This window comes from Malus sylvestris, chromosome 6 (assembly GCF_916048215.2).
Source record: "Malus sylvestris chromosome 6, drMalSylv7.2, whole genome shotgun sequence".
In the NCBI taxonomy this organism is placed as follows: Eukaryota; Viridiplantae; Streptophyta; class Magnoliopsida; order Rosales; family Rosaceae; genus Malus; species Malus sylvestris.
The window spans coordinates 21832363-21851107 of record NC_062265.1 but is presented as its reverse complement, the minus strand read 5'-3'; the positions used below and the strand labels follow the sequence as shown (position 1 = coordinate 21851107).

Genomic DNA, 18745 nt, shown 5'->3' with positions numbered 1-18745 from the left:
GTAAGACGTGTAGAGATCCAATTTTTCGTGTTCTAGGCAAAGTTGATATTAAAATGCTACCTGTACTTTAGTAATATGAGTTATGTGCTTTCTATTATATTAATCATATCAATCACATGTGGAACAAAATATTAGCTTGAATGTTAAATGAAGTTTCTTAGGCCTTGTTTTTTCTAGATTAGTTTGAAAACATCTTTCAGTCCTTGAGTTATAATTTGAGCACCCATTCCACTTTTTTCCCTAAGAAATAGAAAAAAGGAAAGTGTTTTTCGCCCTCCATTTTCTCCTATGCACCCATCAATTTTTTTTTTTCTGCTATTGCATTTCTATATTTTTGTAGCCCTTACGGTACTGTTCACTTTAACGAAAAATCATATTTTTACACTAAAAAGTCTAACCTGATACTATTCACTTTACCCTTTATTTTGTCCTTATCATTAAAATTCAAAGTTTTCAAGTCCTTTCCATTAGTTTCCCTTAAATAAAAATCACAAAAAGATAAATTGAGTGTGAAAATCATCACCCTAGAAATATCATGCTTGACCAAGTTTATAAACAATAATGTCTACTATAATAGATGCTTCTGTTGATATTTTCATATTTTGTATGTCCATATCATGACAGCTCAAAGCAAAAATAAGAATATAAGATGACCAGTAAAGCATAAAATAGATGCTTCACCAAAGTCACCCACCCATCATCTAGAAGTCAATAAGTTCACCCTTGGCCTTGGACGCGTTTGGCGCGTCTGCAATCAAATTATTCCCTTGAAACTCTCATTTTCCAGGAAGCTCATTCCCCTACACAACTTATTGAAAACAGGCCAAACTCCAAACGCTATATATAGCGCACGACTCTTCCATCATTTCCACAATATCCCTTCATTTCCAAGTTTCATCCCTGAAAACATACACCTCAACCAATCACAAGAAGAACATGGCCGAAAAGAACCAACAGGCATATCCTTTAGCACCAACAAATGGTTACACAAGAAGTGATGCAGAGTCTTTGGAATCCGTTGATGAGCTGAAACGCAAGAAGAGAATCAAGTTAGCCATTTACATTGGTATTTTCATTGTGTTTCAGATCATGGTCATAACGGCAATGAGTCTCACTGTCATGAAAGTTAAAACCCCAAAAGTCAGGCTAGGCAACATCAACGTCCAAGAGCTCAACTCCGTCCCGGCATCGCCTTCATTCGACACCAAATTCACAACCCAAATCAGAGTAAAGAACACAAATTTTGGTCCATACAAGTTTGATGCAGCCATTGTCACGTTTTTGTACCAAGGTGCGACTGTCGGGCAAGTTTCTATTCCAAAGAGCAAGGCTGGAATGCTTTCCACCAAAAAAATTGACGTCGAGGTGAACTTGAGTTCAAGTGCATTGAGCAGTTCCAATCTTGGCAGTGAATTGAGCAGCGGGGTGTTGACTCTCAACAGCACAGCTAAGTTGGCAGGAAAAGTTGAACTAATGTTTATAATGAAGAAGAAGAAGTCTTCCACCATGGACTGCACCATTGCATTTGATTTGTCATCAAAGACGCTTAAAAGTTTGCAGTGCAAATGATCAGACTTGCGTGATCAGTTTGAATTCTTGATTTGTTATTTTTTCATTTTTTTCATTCATTGTGACTTTATTGTATTTTCTGCAGAAATACAATATTATTGCTGTACTTGTATCTTAAAATGATGCCCTTTTTTTTTTTTCTCCTTTCCTTTATTTTGTTTGCACTTACCATATTTTAGGCATATAAATAGAATAATTTCATAAGCCAGTAATATTACAATTTAATTCTTTACCGCTTGTGTGTCATATGTCTTAGAAGACATAATTTGGGCTTGCCACACACCCTCTTTGTTACTGGGTTTTACCCGGTTTGCTCATATTTTTTTATTTCGTTAATCTGGTCTTTTATTTCGGACTGGACTTCCTTATTTACTTTAGTTCAAATAACTTACAATAAATATAAGGCCCAAATCAATTAATCAAATATAAATGAAAAGCAATTTAACATAAACAATTTATATTAAATTCAGCCTTCACCAATTTTATCCTTCGATATCATTGTATTGTGTGTGACCTTGTAGATTCCAACTAATGCTGACAGTGGATAATTTGATTAGTCAAATTTTACATAGTTAGAAACCATTCTAATTCAAGCTTGTAGGAATATCCACAAGCTGAATCGTAACATCTACTAATGGCTTTTGGTTGCCTAGATTAGTTAGAATTGTTTGAAGTCTACTATATTCCGATCATATATTTTAGAGCATGAAATATTTATCAAAACTCTAAGCATGAATATGGTCACCATGATGCATCTCATGTATGTTGCTTTGGCCAAAAACTACTTCTGGAGATAGATCGTCAATGGGCTACTAGAATATATATAAACCTTCATGATACCTAGAATGTGACAAATTCCTATTTGTGCATTCATGTATCTCCATGTTAATATACATGTTTGAAACCTCACTCTATAGGGCTCCATTATTGTTTGAGAGCTTCTAGATGAGACTAAATATCACATTTATTAACACGACATAACTAGTGATGTCTATGGTCTAAGTAGTAGCAGTATCCATATAACGTAGAAGTGTGGTATATTTGACAAGTAGGTAGTCTTCTATTCATAGACATTTATGGTTGGTCAATGTCCAGTGAACTCGATCTCATAGACGAGCACTTTTATGCCTATTCCATGTCACTGCATGCATAGTCTGAGACTTACTAATGGATACAATATAAATCGGCATTTGCGGATGTTTGATAGTCTTTTCGATCATCTTATGGCTAGGAATATAATTTAAGACTGCAGATCTATATGGTATGTATCTTAAGATTGGAACATCTTTGCAATCTCATCCCTACCACTTAAGTTATTCCTTAGACTCATTCTAATCAATAAAGAACCTTCCTAATCCGCTAGTAGGTTAGGATGTTCTCACTTGCCCTTTGGCTCCAATGACTCGACATTGGGTTACCTCGAATAATCAATTATGTATTGCCACACCAATTGCTTTTAGGCATACTTCCCACTTGCAGGAAAGGTAATTAACACGCATGACAATCCTTACTATTACATATTTCGTCCCAGTTATATCATCAATCACTCATTGAGTAATGGTGTCCACTATGCTTATTTCGATTATCGCCTCTGAGAATGCTTATACTCACTTGGATATGAATTAGAAGTTGACATGAATTACTCCATGAAATATATAAGTTCTTATGGCTGGAGTTATTGCCCTATCAAGTCCACAGTTAAGGGAAATTCGACACTCTTGATTGGATTAGAATTTCAAATTCAATTTTTGAATTCTGGAGTCTGCTTATAACTTTACTTGACACTTTTAAAGTACTTACAAGTTGCACTCTCACTATGACAAACATTCTGAATCCAGTCCATGAATTTAATGGTATGACACAAACAATTTGCATCACCCAAGCTTCTCAAACACTTTTACTAGATCACATTATTAATTAATACAACATTAATTTGTCAATAATTAAATCATCAATTCAATCTAATTGAATAAATCTTGTTTATCCCTTTCAAAACAATTTTGAATAATGAATAAACATGGTATGACAATATGTAATCATTTAAGTTTCAATCCTAACTGACCTTACTTGCAGGATTGTTGTCATATCTAATTTTGGAATTTGGGTAGAGACCCAGAATCTATAAATTCCAACGTTTAGTACCATACTTAACTCAAATCTATGTATCAGGAAGTTTAAATATTATTTTTTAAATTCTTTATGTGATGAATAACCTCGAACTAAATTCCAACTATAATTGCTCGGCTAATTGCTTCTTCTTCTTCTTTGCTCTTACATTAGTAACAATCAAATCATTTAAGGAATTAATCATGAATTCTGTACCTTCAGAAGGTTTATCACTTAGGGTGGCCAGATATGCTTTGCAGTTTTTCTTCCAATGTCACATCCTTCCACAGTGGTAACATGGACCATTTACCTCCTTATCCTTAGCAATTGTGCCCTTGGTTTTCAGTTTCTGAGTACTGGCTTTAGCTTTCTTTTTGGGCTTTGAATAAAACGATTCTGCCATGGCGAGCAACTCTTTGCTTCCTTAATCTCTCTTGATGTCTATGAAAGCAGTGGATATCTTGTGGACCAATTCTTGTGTCGCAAACGAGATGTGATTCATATGGTAGTTTAAAGCGAACTGTTTGAAGAGATTGCAGTTTGATGTCATGTTGAAGATCAGAATGAAAGATCAACCTAAAGCCTCTTTATGTCATCGATCAAATTGAACATCTTGATGCCATGAGCTTGTATATCACCACCTTCAACACAACAAGCTCATATGAACTTCCTAGCAGCATCAAAGCGGACCGTGCAGCTATCTTATCCTGTTAACTGCATTGCAACATTTGAGAATCGAAGAGAAAATGGAGAGGGAAGAGTAACTGAGAAAGATGAACTAGAGAGAATTTAGATAGAGAAATATGAGACTTGCATATTAACTTAAAAGAATAAAGATTACACACTCTGTTTTTACTAGAAAGCCTAACAACTCTAACCAAATACTAACAAACTTGCTAACTGTATTGCTGACTTGTACCCTTAATACTCTCCCTCAATCTCAACTGGGGAAACCCAATTTGAGATTGGAAGAACATTTGCAATCACTACTTTTGTCTCTTGTTGATCTTGAAGCTCAAAACATTTGAGTGTACAGTTTATGCCCATCCAACATACCAGATAGTACATGCCTTGCAAACTCGATTAGGTTTTGGAGTTGCCAAATTTACATCCTTGAGCTGAGATATAAAATTTAGGTTTTGGAGTTGCCAAAACCCCTATCAAATCCATGTTCTGGTATTCTAAACAAATCGAATCCGTAAATATCCAAACTGCTGCCCCTCAAACTGATGTTTCCACCTCTGTAGTTACTGACCAAAAGCCTCTGTCCGTGGAAACGGTCCAAATTTGTCCCATTGCCTTACTGCAAAGCAAAAACTTTAAAACAGAATACATGAACCAATTATTCAAGACTTGAAACAATTATGATGCACATATCCAGAAATCATGACACCCTGTATTCGTCTGCCTCTAATAGAAAGCTTCACATTGAATAACCTTCTATAAAATGTCGTAGCACACTCTCATGCCAGTATAACATCTTACGGGATTACCCTTTGTGGGATTTACCGTCAACAATCTCATTCAACTTTGGCTTCGGCCTTTCATATTTACAAAAACAGAAAATTAACAAACTATAGTGTGGCATCGGCCTTAACTACAGTATCATGGGATTTTACCCACTCACTGTGGCTTTACCTATTCACAACACGGAATTACCCTTCGTGGGATTTACTAGAAAACAACTTCAACAAACTTGATCTTTTTAAGAAACATAAAACCAGACTTACAGTAGATATATGCTGCAACTAAGCTTGTTAGACTTGATAATATAGGTTGTTTGTGTTCTGTCAGCAATCAGGCTCACTTACAGTGAGGCATGGAAATCTGTAGCGGTATAGCTTCGCATAGGAAACATTATTGAATAAGTCAATAGGTGGACCAATTACAGATGGGAAGTGGATATCCTCCCCAAAAGACCAACCTTAGCATACAACTGCCAATAAACTACAAAATTGAATTGGAGGCAATGGACCACCAGTCAATTAGGTGAAATTCCCTTGCTTGTGGTTGGTGAAATAGGATATCTCAGAAGGAAAGATGAGTCCACGGGATCACAAATGCCAAGTAATCACTTGAACAAGATTCCCCTGTCATTGTCTCAATCACCAAAAAACTTGTTGCTTGAGCTTTCCTTTTCTTTTGGGAATCAGCAAACATTTCGAATGCTCATACAACTTGTCTTTCTTGTTCAAACCTGACTCATTGATCCGAATTCAACTACAACTGATTCTACTTCCTCCATAATATCCACATCACATCCATTTCCACTTCTGCCAAGTAAGGATACCCATATCTCCAGTCAATTTTCCTTTCTTCATAAACACCAAAAGTTTCAAGAATCATTGCTAGGAAAGCACGTATCAATTGCAGTTAAGTATTGCACCTCAAAAAGACCAAAATCCCTCACAATCCCAGAGAAAAATAAGGAATTGCAATGAACAACAGAATCGAAGAAACAAATGTTACCAAACCTTTGGTGCCCACAAAACTTAATTGCTCAATAAAAGACTTCATGCCCTTAAAATTGACAAACAATCGAAAACTTTGATATGCTTCAGATCAAAAATTCATATCCAATTTTACCAAGATTCAAGATATAACAGAAAAGCTGACCAATTGAAGAAGAAGAAACTTTGGCTGAAGAATAATGATGAAGAAGCAAATGATGTACAGACAACAAGACATGGTTGAAGCAAATCGTCGAACACATGATGTGCGAAAATACCGCAGATATCTACTTGCACAATAACTCAATCGTGGATCCAAATAATAGGCTTTGTGTCTTAAAATTTCATCAACTATTGATAGTTCGATCAAGAAAATGAAAGCAAGAACGTGAAATTGAACCAAGAATTAAGAACGAAATCATATACCCCAAACTCCAAATATATCACCTTGCTGAAATCACTTCATCTCTGAAATCACAGACTATGTGATCTTGACCTTGTTGAGTGAAAACTGGAGTGGTGATGTTCGATGGTTGGGAACAGGACAAGCAGCAGTGCGGACAAGCCTCTGTTTCAGCAGTAGGGTAGTTGAAGGCATCAATTGAAAGACTGGCTGCTTGTCTTGATATGGTCACTACCCGTCTCCCGAGCCCTTCCAAGATGACGTCGATAACGACGATAAGCCTGATCGAGGCCAGTAGCAGACTCCCGTCCACCAGGATCCATTGTCGCTAGCTTCTTGGAAAACCCATTTTCTTTCCTTTTATCAGGAGGTGAAGGACTTGATGAAAATATGAAAGGACCCCAAATTCAGGAACCAACAATTCAAGAACAGAAAATTCTAGAATAAAATTAACCCAGAAGTTACATAACGAATTGAAACATTGCAGAAGCAGCGAAGAAATTAACGGAATTCTAACGAAAATTAAAAATGAAATAAAGACTAGAAAGAGATGAAACTAACAAGAAGGGGAACCACCAGAATCCATGGCATGAGCATGATAGATCTGATACCATGTTAACGACATTGAAATATTTGAAAATCCAAGAGAAAATGGGGAGGGTCATGATACCATGTTAACGACGTTGAAATATTTGAAAATCCAAAAGAAAATGAAGAGGGAAGAGTAACTGTGAAAGATAAACTTGAGAAAATTTAGATAGAGAAATATGAGACTTATATATTGAGTTAAAAAATGAAGATTACATACTTTGTTTTTATACTAGAAAGTTTAATAACTTTAATCAAATACTAACAAATTTGCTAACTATATTGCTAACTATATTTCTAACTGTATTCCTGACTTGTATCCTTAATATATGCTAACAAATTCCCAAGTTGATCAATGATACATTTGGCAGCTTTCACTTTGTCAATCTGTCTTTGAAGTTCGACACTCATGTTTGCTAGCATATAGAAATAAGGTGTCTCATTGGGACAAGGATTGTCTGCACTCCATTTCCAGTGCCTTCTTCGTGCTCTCCTGTTTGTATGGTCACGGTTAAGCCACCTCAATATTTTATATTACTATTCATTTTTGTCTTATTATATCTATAAAAAAATAATATAAAATGTTGACTTGGCCAGTGGCGGAGTCAGAAATCTTACCACAAGGGGTCTTAGTGTAAAAGTCCAAATAAAAATTTAGGATGGAAAAACATATTGAAAATGAAATCATAGTACTTTCATTCATAATTCATAACGGAAACAATATTACAATCTATAGTTGTCTACGACGAGTTTTGAAAACGAAGCATTATAACTTTATTTTCAATACAAGCAAAAATATCTCTCTCAATATAAACAAGCAAGCTATCACTCAACCATTGATCTCCCATTTTGTTCCTAAGTGGACCCTTAACAATATTCATGATAGAAAATGCTCTCTCCACTGAAGCAGTTGCAACTGGTAAAACTAAAGACAATGTAATGAGCAAATATACATAATTGAATACTTAATGCATCCTTGTCTCCACCATTTTTTTTGCAAGATCACCAATCCCTTCCAATTGAGAGAAATCACTACTGGAACGCACATAATGAATATAAATCTTAAGTTGATCTTCAAGTGCCAAACGATCCTCATCTGAAAAATCTTGAGGATAAAATTGAGCAAGACGAAGTAACTTTGGTTTATCAAAAGCTACAAATGAATCTTTCGGACTCAAACATGCCAAACAAATAAGCAACTCAGTATTTATCTCATTAAAGCGATCCTCTAACTCCGTAATTTGCTCATCAATGACATAAATGAAGAGCTTCACACGATAATGATGACGATTTGTCTTTATTGGAGCATTACGCCTTGACCTCCCTGGAAGTATAAATGCCTCTTCCATGTTAGGAACATCAATATGATGTTTTTCACAAAAAGAAAATACTTCATCAACCAATGCATCGAACCCATTATTCCTCATCCAATGTAGCTTTTCCCTGCATGATTTCACTAAAGCCATTACATTCACAATTTCTTGATCTTTCCTTTGCAATGCTTGTGACAAATCATTTGTGAGTTCCAATATGACTTTCATCAACAAAAGGTGAAACACAAACTCAAAAGTACGTATGTCTCTCATTAACTTATTTGCTTCACCCGCACTTTCATTGGGATTATCATCAATAACCATTTGAAGCACATGAACCACGGATGAAAACATAGAAATGATGTTAATCAAGGTACCATAGTGTGAGTTCCATCGTGTGTCACCAACACGTTTGAGACTTGTTTCTTGATTTAAGCCTCGCCCCGTTATAAGACAATCATTTTCAAAAGCTATCACAAGCTCTTCTTGAAGTTGCTGTTTAAGTAAATCACGCCGCTTACAAGATGCTCCAACATGATTAACCACACTATTAGCCGTTACAAAAAAAGAGGCAATGTTTATATTCTTATTTGCTACGACAACAAGAGCTAGTTGAAGTTGATGTGCAAAGCAATGAACATAATATGCATAAGGTTATTCTCTCAATATCTTTGTTTTAAGGCCATTCAACTCACCTCTCATATTGCTAGCACCATCATAACCTTGTCCTCGTAGCTTGGAAATGCTCAAACCGTTGTGAGAAAAGAATGTGTCAATAGCATCCTTTAGTGAACTTGAAGTAGTGTCGGTAACATGTTGGATACCCACAAATCTTTCAATTACATGCCCGTTGTCATCCACATAACGCAACACCATAGCCATTTGCTCTTTCACCGACACATCACGTGCTTTATCCACCAATATTGAAAAGAATCTATCTTTTAGACCATCCATGATAGCATCAAGTGTTTTAAGGGCACATGAATTCACAATTTCTTTTTTAATGGAAGGATCTAGTAATTTGAGATTCCCCGGAGCATTTTCCATCACAACTTCTCTAACTTTATCATCATTATATGCAAGGAATTGCAATAGCTCCAAGTAATTTCCCCTATTGCTTGAAGTGGCACTTTCATCATGGCCACGAAAAGCAAAACCTTGTCGCAATAAAAACTTAGTGCACTTGATTGATGCATTCAAGCATGTGCGATAAGCCTTACGAAGCTTGGTCAGAGTGTTTGCTCACTGCCGTTTCAATATGTGTAGCTTGATTCATCAAATTTGTAGCAGCTTCTGTAGCCTTATTATGAACACTCCCAACCGATCCAACATGCATCTTAAATCTTTCTCTCCCTTTCTTCCAAGTCTTAAATCCATTTCTAGTGAAAGCTTCACTACCCACTTGTTCAAAATTGGTTTTAAAGAGATAGCAATAGAGACAAAATGCCGCATCTTTAGATATATTATACTCCAACCAATCAAACTCATCAAACCATTGGGGAATGAAGCGTTGATTAATTCCCGACATATTAGTTATTGGGAAATTATGACCTCTAGGTTGACAAGGTCCTTTTTGTAGATATGATCTTCATACCTCATCTCTCATATTAGCATCATAATCTATCATTTGAATTCTTAATCCAGGATCCGCTTGAAGATTACCCAAAACATCATCTAACTGACTTTGTCTTGAACTTGGAGTTCTTGAACTACCAACAGTATTTGAACTATCAACATTATTCGAATTACCCAAACCCGATGATGACTTTCTCTTAAAAAACCGTTCCATAATAATTCTACATATACAAAATATTCAAAATAAATACTCACAATATAAACAAACCATCAACACAATCAAAATAAATATGAATTGGATTTCAATTAAATTAAATATATTCTACATATACAAAATAATGAAAATAAAAACTCACAATATACACAAACCATCAACATAATCAAAATAAATATGAATTGGATTTCAATTAAATTAAATATATTCTACATATACAAAATAATGAAAATAAAAACTCACAATATAAACAAACCATCAACATAATCAAAATAAATATGAATTGGATTTCAATTAAATTAAAGATATTCTACATATACAAAATAATGAAAATAAAAACTCACAATAAACAAACCATCAATATAATCAAAATAAATATGAATTGAATTTCAATTAAATTAAATATATTCTACATATACAAAATAATGAAAATAAAAACTCACAATGTAATCAAATCACCAATATAATCAAAATAAATATGAATTAGGTTTCAATTAAATTAAATATATCATACATTATACATAGGGTTTAGAACTTACTTGAATTGTGAAATTTCACAATAACAATGTCAATGAGCAAATATAAAGAGAGTTGGTGCGACACCACCACCACCACAGCGCGGCACCTCAATGGCGAAAGCAAGGGAGGAGATGGAGTTGAGGGTTTGGGGGGGGGGGGGGGATTGAGTTTGGAACTTAGGGTTGGAGGAGGAGAAAACAAAAGAAAATTAGGGGTTTTGGAATGGGGGAGTTGGATCTGTGAAAGAAGAATAGAGCTGCCTTTTTTTTTTCTTTTTAGACCTGGCCCAAAACAACGTCGTGTTGGCCAAGTCATTTAAAAAAAAATTGCCTGAGCCAAAACGACGTCGTTTTGCCCAGGTTGTTTAAAAAAAAAAAAAAAAGGCCCACGCGCCCTCTTCTTTCTTCTTCAACCTGCAAGGCTGCCTTCTTTCTTCTTTCAAACATTCCGTCGAACAAGTGGTGTGCAGCTCCAAGAGGTCGCACCAGCAGCTCTAAGGGGTCGAACCAGCAGCTCCAAGGGACGTCTAAGGTTATTTCCATGGCTTACAAGGGGTCATGCGACCCCATTGACCCCACTGTGGCTCCGCCTTTGGACGTGGCTTAACAGTGACCACATAAAACATGAGGGCACAAGAAGGGCACCGAAAGTGAAGGGCAGACAATCCTTGTCCATCTCATTGGCCTCCAACAAAGTCTTCCTCTCATGCTTTTCATGTTGAGTGGAGTTATCAGATAACTTCTCAATACGAAGGTCCTCATCCATATGGAACACTAACTTTTCAATAGTTAAGACATAACGAAGATTGCAGAGCCAATCTTGAAAGTTTGGACCAATAAGCCCGAGGATCCTTTTACTGGGGATCTTAAGGATCTTGTGATCATGATCGTTCATCGTATATCGTGCGGTCAGTTTTCATTAGGTACTGTTTATATTAAATTTTAAATTTTAAATTGTGAAATGATTTCTGATCACACGATATACAATGCACGATCACGATTACGGAATCCCTAAGATCTCCAGGAAATTGTTGCATACCTTTTCGCTGAACCATTTAACCTTTTTACTCTAGTTGCGATGCAAATTTGTTGGATATATATATATATATATATATATATATATAGTTGGTACGCCAAGAAACTCAAGCCCTATAAAGCTATGCGTGCCGAAATTATTAAGTGGGAGGGGAAAAATTTTAATTTCCTAATTTGGTTTCCTATTTTAATTTTAATTTAATTCTCCTAACCATATTAAGATCTTTATTAAATAAATAATTTAATTAACTATTAATTAAATTGGTTTTCTTGTAGGAATAGGTTTCCTACAAAATAGGGAATCCTAATTAAAATCCAATTTTAATTCTTGTCCTAAATCATTATGTAATTTAAATCTAAACAAAATTCAAGAATCTTAGTCTAATTAAGATTACCCTTAAAAAGTTGTTAACGCATGGTCCTTTCCAACCCAAAGAGGCTCAAAGGAACACATGCCTAAAAGAAAGGCCCAAAAGAAGAGAAGCCCGATGAAAGGAAGACCAAGCCCAATAGAAATGGGAAGGATGATCCCGAGTGCTAAAAGTGATAGCTCGGCGGTCTAGCTTGTTTGCTAGCTATGAAGCCAAGCGCTTCCCTATAAAGTGTTTTCCGATCGCAGAAGCAAGTTGGTATACTGACAACTTTATAGCACAGAGCCTCAGAACATAGGGCCATGCCTACTTAGATGTCCACTCCAGGTCACGTGACAACTATCAGAGAAAACAGATGCCTATGAAGGGACGTAAAGGATGACAAGTTAATTGCTCATGTGTGAATTCCCACCAACACCAAGGCCGAGCAAGGCGCTCAGTATCCGTTGTTCCAAGGAAACATGCAAGTGGACCATAATAGATGTCACTTCATTGCCATGTTTCTTCTAAATAATGGAGGGGCATCTACTAGGTTAGGTCTACATATCTGGCACATTAAATGCAAAGGTAATGGAAGACTCGGGCCCAGAGAATTGGGGCTCATTGAGGGCTTATATAAGGAGGACAGATACCATTTAGAACATGCATGACAAATGAGGAGGGAAAAGAGAGTGTCTAAAGCCAAGCAATATGTGTAACCCTTTTATTCAATATATACGAGAGACTCAGCGGACATAGCCCAATTTTGAAGGGTGAACTAATTAAATATTGTTGTTATGTTTTTATCATCCTAACCCCGAGCCCACCAAGGGCCAACTCACACAACCATACTGGTCTTTGTTAGCTTGAGGGTTAACACAATTCATAATTTGAAAGATCATACCTATTCGGTAATTAGAATTTTAAATGGAATATGCCCTAAAATTTAGCAAAAGAATACAGCAGCCTTAGGAGGTATCGTGCACCCTATATTGTCTTCATTGACTCTTATGGGGACGCCCAAAAGCCTCCACAACAATTGGTGGTGACGGGGTAATGCTATGTTACAATTAGACCTGACATTTGTGTAGTGTTTTTTTGTGCTTGTGTCGTTTTTGTGTTATACTTGATATTTTAACGAGTCGTGTCATGAAGCATCCATTAAAGTAAGCATATAATATGACCCGACCCGATATCGACCCATTAATATTAGCAAGTAATATGACCGACTCGTTACCTGTTAAACAAAATATTTTTAAATAAAAAAATAATGAAAATGAAAAACATAATTTGACAAAAAAAAGAAGCATAATACTAAATTTGTATATGCATACCACATTGTCACATAAATTTCACTTCAAAACATAAAAAAAATAATAAAAAAAAACATTTGTCTTTCAAGTATTATATACTCCAAAATAAAAGCCTAATGAATTAATGTTAGTACATTACTATAAAATACCAAATGTTCAAGGATATGCAAAATGAAGGGAGTTACGTTTTAAGGTTGACGAACCTTGCATGTTTATATATGCTTTCACATTTTTTAGACTTGTACATTAGTGATTATGATTTTTTTTTATTTTGAACTCCCTTAAAAATACAATTCATGAGGGTTTGTATGGTTTTAAAATTCAAATGACGATATACCCATACTCATAGCGTAGATGATTCGATCATGAGCCTTTGTATATTTTTTCACATTTTTCGCACTTGTAAATTAATTATTATAATTTTTTCAATGTGTTTGGTATTTTTAAATTACTTGATACTTTTATTTTAATATGTTTTATAATTTTTTTAATCTCATTCTTTGCCTATAGTATAATATTAAAATAAATAAATAAATAAAACTTAAATTTTTTAAATTTATATAAAATAATAATACAATATTTTTTGGTAAAAAACCTATTTAATATTTAATATACAATACATACATATACACTATGACTATTGTATTTATAGTAAGTTTTTTTAGTAGTTTAAAATTTTAAAATCATTAATAATTTTTTTCTTCACATGTCGAAACAAGTTATCCACGTGTCACATTTGACACACCCCGATCCTAGAATCAAGGCGTGCTGGCCGTCACATGGGTGTGACGTAACCAAAAGTGCGATGCGGAAGCAAAAGGTAAAAGAAATACGAAGGAATAAAAACCAACTACTAGCAATAATATCCAACTAACATGTTAGAGTGAGAACTACTAGCAATAATATCCAACTAACATGTTAGAGTGAGTTTAAGTGTGAAACACACATATTTAGAGCATAAGTACCAAGTGCAGTCAAGTAAGACCATTACTAAATTACAACACCCGAATGTGAGTCCTACATTTATGTAGTCTGTCAGAACGCCGTGGGGATCCTCGTGAGCCACCAACACTGCTAACTAGAACCTGGAGGGGCGCAAAACAAGATTGAGTGGGTCAGTAAAACAAAGCTTTTCAAAAATATTTCATTTCACAACACTTCTAACCTCTCACTGTAAAACCTGTTTCCCAAAAAAATAGTATATATATAACCATATATAACAGCAAATAACTCATATCACAAGTCTTTAACACTTTTCAAGAAATATGCCATGCTATGCTTCAAACATAATAAGGATGCATCAATATAACATGTGAAATAAGGAATCAACCGGAGACCCTGCAGCTGTCCTGTACGGTTAATTCTATAGCTCAATATCCAACCCAATCGGAGCCACCACTGTGACCTGTACGACACTACTCTGCACATAAATCGGAACTACCTGAAGTAGTCTGTACGACAAGAATGGTGTAAGAATACGCTCTAGTGCTTCTCTCATCAACAGCTGTATAATAATCTAATGTCACCTACAAGTCGGAACCACTTCTAATGGTCTGTACGACAAGTCCGAACCACTTCTAATGATCTGTACGACATGTACCTACTTGGATCCAAAGTGAGCGTGTGGTGTGAGGTGAATAATATAAGCACTAACACCAGGGATGCAGGTTATGAGCTCTAAACACAATTTACATCATCAATAAATCACATGAACAGCATAAAACTCACCTGATACTCACATGTGCGTCCACAATACCATTTAACATATATGCATCAATTACTAATTCAAATATTTCATATAATATGTATGCATGGCATTTTAAAACATACTTTCATTTGAATTCAATTTTTAGGAAAAGTCAGTAATATATAGGTATAAACAGAAAATAACTGCCCACTCACTGGTATGTCGAAGGGTCGTAACCCTCGTGACCCCCTTGAATGCGATCGTCCTCGTGATAGGTCTCACCTATATGCGAAACAACTATAAAAACATTATTTTAAAGCACATAACCAACAATACGTAATAACTTCTCATACAATGCTCAATTTGGGTATATGAATATACCACAATGACCTACTCGACGTCACAGACGTCGAGATATTTTTAGAAAAAAATTTCAACGTCGCACGCGCCCCCACGTGCGTCATCCCCTACCTCCAGAGGCCGGAAAATCTCGCCGGCACCGGAAAACTGGGCAGACCTGCAACTTCCATTTTCTCGCTCGATTTCGCACCATTTTCCACGAAATTTTCACCAAAATGTCACAAATCACGAGAGGAAGAAGGTTATACCTTTTAAAACTTCCAAATCCTTCGAAAACTAGTTGAGATAATTTCACCAAAACTGGCCACCTTCGAACTAGAGCTTCCCGACGTCCAAAACTCCCAAACGAACGTCCCCGAGCTTCGTGTGAACATCCTTAAGCTCAATGTGAGCTTGGATTGTCCTAAAAACCAACCATTACAAAGTTCGTGAACATTGATATTAAACGGGGTTACGGTTTCGACGTGATTTCAAGGGTTTCCAGTTCTAAAAGTAGTACCAATCAACTCAGGAGGTTGTAAAGATGAAGGAACTCACCTTTTTGACGTCGATCTGCGAACTTTTGAGGGGTTGGTTCCTTGTCCGTACAAGTTTAAAAGGGAGAGAGATAGAGAGTGAACTGAAAGGGATGAGAGATACGGGATAGGAAAGAGAGAGTGAGGTTGGCTTTGTGTGTGTGTCCTCCTAAGTCCCTAGCCACACAATTGCAAACAATTTTAATCGACTTAATTTATTTTGCAAGAACTTAGGAGAGTATGCAATATTTAAATAAACATGTCACACATACCTTAGCAACCTTTAAGGGCAATTTCGTCATTTCATATCCACAAGAAATGAAATTTCGAGACGGGCTGTGATAATCTACCCTCCTTATAGAATTTCGTCCTCGAAATTCATACAACACTCAATCCACTAATACTCATAAAACAACCTTGGATACATCTCTCTCATTCGATCTTCTGTCTCCTAAGTAGCTTCTTCTATTGAGTGGTTCCTCTACAATACTTTTACCAAGCTCATTGTCTTATTCTTTAGAACCTTGTCTTTCCAATCTAAGATAGTCACTGGTTCCTCCTCATACGTCAAATCCGGATTAATCTCCAAAGGTTGAGGAGGAATCACATGTGAAGGATCTGAAACATAATGTCGAAGCATCGAGACATGAAACACATTATGTACCTTAGATAACTCCGGAAGCAACTCCAATATGTAAGCATTTTCACCAATCATTTCAGTGATCTCATAAGGTCCTATGTACCTAGGACTTAGCTTGCCTTTCTTTCCAAAACGCACTACACCTCTCCAAGGTGACAATTTCAAGAATACCAAATTACCCACATCATATACTCGATCAGTGGCATGTCTATCTGCTAAACTCTTTTTTCGATCCTGGGCCGCTTTCAGGTTAGACTTAACCACCTGAACATTTTGAGTAGTCTCATCCACAATCTCTGGGCCCTCTAGCACTCTTTCGCCAACCTCTGACCAACACCATGGCATACGACAAGCTCTACCATAAAGTGCCTCAAATGGTGACATACCAATGCTCGAATGAAAACTATTATTGTAGGCAAATTCCATCAAGTCTAGGCGATCATGCCAAGAATCACCAAACTGCAACATTGAAGATCTCAGCATATCCTCTAACGTCTGAATAGTCCTTTCTGATTGTCCATCTGTTTGAGGATGATAAGCAGTGTTGTAAAGCAATTTCGTACCAAGAGCTTCCTGAAAAGCTATCAAAAACTTAGAAGTAAATCTTGGATCTCGATCAGAAATAATATTCACTGGAACTCCATGATACTTCACAATCTTCGTGATGAACAACTTAGCCAATTTATCCAGGGGATACTTTTCTCTCACTGGAATGAAGTGTGCTAACTTGCTAAGCCGATCTACAACCACCCAAACGCCATCAAATCCATTATGTGTATGTGGAAGCTTATACACAAAATCCATAGTTATATTTTCCCATTTCCACTGAGGAACGGGAAGTGGTTGCATCTGTCCAAAAGGCTTCTTTCTTTCTGCTTTGACTTGTTGACAAATAATACACCTACTTACATATTCTGCAATTTCCCTTTTCATACTCGGCCAATAATAAAATGGTCGAATGGTATGGTACATCTTAGTTCATCCTGGATGCATCACATAAGCCGAACAATGTGCTTTATACAAAATTTCTTTCTTTAATTCCTCGTTATTTGGCACATACATTATGCTATCTTGCATAAGCATGCCATCCGATTCTCGAATCCTGAGGTCTTTCTTTTTCCCTTCCTTTCTCAATCGGATCATTTCTTGGATCTCTTCATCAACCATCTGAGCTTCAAGTACATGATCGACCAAAACTGGCATAACTTGGAAACTAGCAAGAAAAGCTTCTCTTTGCTGTTCTATCTCCAACTTTACTCCTGTAGCTCTCAAATCTGCAAGAAGAGGAACATGACAAGCATACAAAGCATTAAGTCGACCTTGAGGTTTCCTACTTACTGCATCAGCTACCACATTTGCACGACCCGGATGATACTCAATAATGCAGTCATAATCGCTTAGTAATTTCATCCACCTTCGCTGACGAAGATTAAGATCATGCTGAGTAAAAAGATATTGAAGACTCTTATGATCTGTGAAGATCTTACATTTCTCACCATAGAGATAATGCCTCCAAATCTTCAAAGCAAAGACAATGGCTGCCAACTCAAGATCGTGAGTAGGATAATTCCTTTCATGAATCTTCAACTGTCGAGAAGCATAGGCGATCACTTTATTATGCTGCATCAAGACACATCCCAAACCATTCAAGGAAGCATCACTGTAAATCTCAAAGTTACCACTATCGTCAGGAAGTACCAATACTGAAGCATGAGTGAGGCAATATTTTAGTTGTTGGAAACTTTGCTCACAATTCTCGTCCCACTCGAACTTAACATCCTTCCTGGTTAGCTTCGTTAGTGGTAAAGCAATCATAGAAAAATCTTGAACAAACCGTCGATAATAACCTGCTAGACCAAGAAAACTCCGTACCTCAGTGACGGTTCATGGCTGTTCCCAATTCTCCACTGCTGTAATCTTTTGAGGATCTACTTGAATTCCTTGTGCCGATACTACATGTCCCAAAAATGCCACTTGATTCAACCAAAACTGGCATTTTCTAAACTTGGCAAACAACCAATGTTCCCTCAATTTCTTTAATACCAAGTTAAGATGTCGAATAGGATCTGCTTTCGACTTAGAGTATACCAAAATATCATCAATAAAAAC

At 36.2% G+C, this 18745-nt stretch overlaps 2 protein-coding genes and 1 long non-coding RNA gene across 4 annotated transcripts; 1 reads left to right on the top strand and 2 right to left on the bottom strand.

Moving 5' to 3' along the window:
- The first annotated feature begins 855 nt into the window (after positions 1-855).
- On the top strand, positions 856-1705 carry LOC126625008 (late embryogenesis abundant protein At1g64065-like). The gene has a single exon (XM_050294084.1). It carries the CDS (start codon positions 937-939, stop codon positions 1567-1569), a length of 633 nt encoding a protein of 210 aa, XP_050150041.1. The 5' UTR covers positions 856-936; the 3' UTR covers positions 1570-1705.
- Positions 1706-4463: 2758 nt separating this feature from the next.
- Positions 4464-7255, bottom strand: LOC126625224 (uncharacterized). 2 transcript variants are annotated; one of them, XR_007624356.1, is made up of 2 exons: positions 7090-7255; positions 4464-6966 (listed from the first exon to the last, which is right to left on the bottom strand). It is a non-coding gene; the product is annotated as an uncharacterized LOC126625224 (long non-coding RNA). The 2 variants fall into 2 exon arrangements; XR_007624357.1 differs by having other exon boundaries at positions 4464-6906.
- Positions 7256-8081: 826 nt separating this feature from the next.
- On the bottom strand, positions 8082-11631 carry LOC126625530 (uncharacterized). The gene is made up of 3 exons (XM_050294597.1): positions 11400-11631; positions 9125-9586; positions 8082-9022 (listed from the first exon to the last, which is right to left on the bottom strand). The coding sequence occupies exons 1-3, from the start codon at positions 11629-11631 to the stop codon at positions 8082-8084; spliced, it is 1635 nt and encodes a 544-aa protein (XP_050150554.1).
- Between the last annotated feature and the right edge of the window lie 7114 nt (positions 11632-18745).